General features: G+C 42.9%; 1 protein-coding gene across 1 annotated transcript in view; it reads left to right on the forward strand.

Annotated features, from left to right (window-relative positions):
* The window catches only part of LOC102386341 (enoyl-CoA delta isomerase 2, mitochondrial-like), a 24,150-nt gene continuing 22,407 nt past the window's right edge, over positions 1–1,743 (forward strand). Inside the window, exon 1 of the mRNA XM_014519273.2 lies at positions 1–44. Within this exon, the coding sequence (XP_014374759.2) occupies positions 16–44 (29 nt within the window). The 5' untranslated portion in view covers positions 1–15. The remainder of the gene's footprint in view (positions 45–1,743) is intronic.

Genomic DNA, 1,743 nt, shown 5'->3' on the forward strand with positions numbered 1-1,743 from the left:
GGGTTCTCCAGGCAGATGTGTGGTGGGGAGGCACAGCTCCTGGGGTAAATCCGATTATGTGGTGGGGGGAGAGAGCAGGGGAAGTCATAAGAGAAGTAGGGCTCCTCAAGAGGGATGGGACCTCAAGACGAAGGACCAGAGGGCTCTTGGTGTGGGGTTGGGAGGGGGGAAATTTGGGGTACCCTGACTATAAAATGAATTATGCATTTGTGGCTAGGAGGAAAAACAAACAAACACAATAGGTGCTTTTAAAGGGCCTGGAAAAGGGGTTTTACAACTTTGCTGCATGCATTTGCCTCTGAAAGTCTTAATCAGACTTTACTCCCAGTGTTTTTATGCTTTTTTTCTTTTTTTTTTAAATAAAACTAGGTTTGTGCCTTAGACTAACCAAAGTGTATGTGAGAGCATCTTTGGCACTGCATAAGGGGTGTTTGTGTGTGTTGGAGAGGGGTATGGAAGGGGAGTGCATGTGTGCTTGTGTGCACATGCAGGGGGGGACCTGCAGGGCAGAGGGAGCTGCCACCTGAGGCAGCCCTTTATACGCTGTTGGACCCAGTGTGTAGTTGGGAGAGACCCTTGGTCCGATAAAAGGAACTACAAAAAACAAACAAGCGCAAACTATAGCTCTCTCACGCATGTCCTGGGCTGTCACAGCGACAGCAGCACTCCGACTCCTCATCATAGCAAAATCTTTCAGTCTGCTTTGCTAGTCTGAAGGAAGGCAGGATAGATTTGTACCTTACAGAGAAACCAAAGTGTGTGTGTGTGTGATATGCATGCATGTGGGGGGGGGAACCTGGAAGGTGGGCTGCCCTCAATCTGTGCCACTTGAATACACACACACACATTGTATGTATGTGTGTGTGTATATACATACACATATATACACATATACACATATATACACACATGCACACACAGAGCACACAAGCTTTCCTGAGCTGAAGCTCATATCTATATCTTTATCTATATCTAGATCTATCTACTTTGGTTAGCCAGTAGGGTGCAAATCTACCCTGAATTCAACTTGACTTAAGGCTAACACCGCTAAGAATGCCTCTGTGTAAGTCTGAAGGTAGGGTAGAGATGCATAAGCTTTCGTGAGTCCAAGCTCTCTTCATGAGAGATTTATTTCAGGTGACACTGGATCAGTCGCAGATGCAGTGTTGAGTAGTATATTTTCAGAGAGAACGTAGTTCTTTGTGTTTAAACAGCGAAGTTTAATTTAAAACCAGCAACACTGGTGCTGAATAACATAAAGATGACTGGCAGAATTTTTTTTAATTGTTGTACGTAATAATTCTAGTTGTATCTTTGTTCCCTCTGCTTCTCTGCTTGTTCAATTGTGAATAAAAAACAACAAACAAAATGACTGCCTCGCTGTGCAGTTTATGACACACAACTTAAGACTACCTTCCATACCAAAAGTACTTTGAGGCTCTTCTTAGGTAGACTTACACATTGTTGTGGCAGATGTTACATAAATACAGGTTTGCATGATAGGTGAATGAAATATTATGCTCTGTACTTGTCATACTTAGTACTGGAAGATTTTTTTTAAACAAAAGTAAAACCTAAAGATTTTGTTAAATCTGGGCAAGTATATTGGATCATGATCTGAATTGACTTTCAACCTGTCAAAGGCTCCCAGCAGCGCTTATAGATACATAGATTCATAGATGTTAGGGTCGGAAGGGACCTCAATAGATCATTGAGTCCGACCCCCTGCATAGGCAGGAAAGA

Source organism: Alligator sinensis, unplaced genomic scaffold (genome assembly GCF_000455745.1).
Source record: "Alligator sinensis unplaced genomic scaffold, ASM45574v1 scaffold579_1, whole genome shotgun sequence".
Classification (NCBI taxonomy): domain Eukaryota; kingdom Metazoa; phylum Chordata; order Crocodylia; family Alligatoridae; genus Alligator; species Alligator sinensis.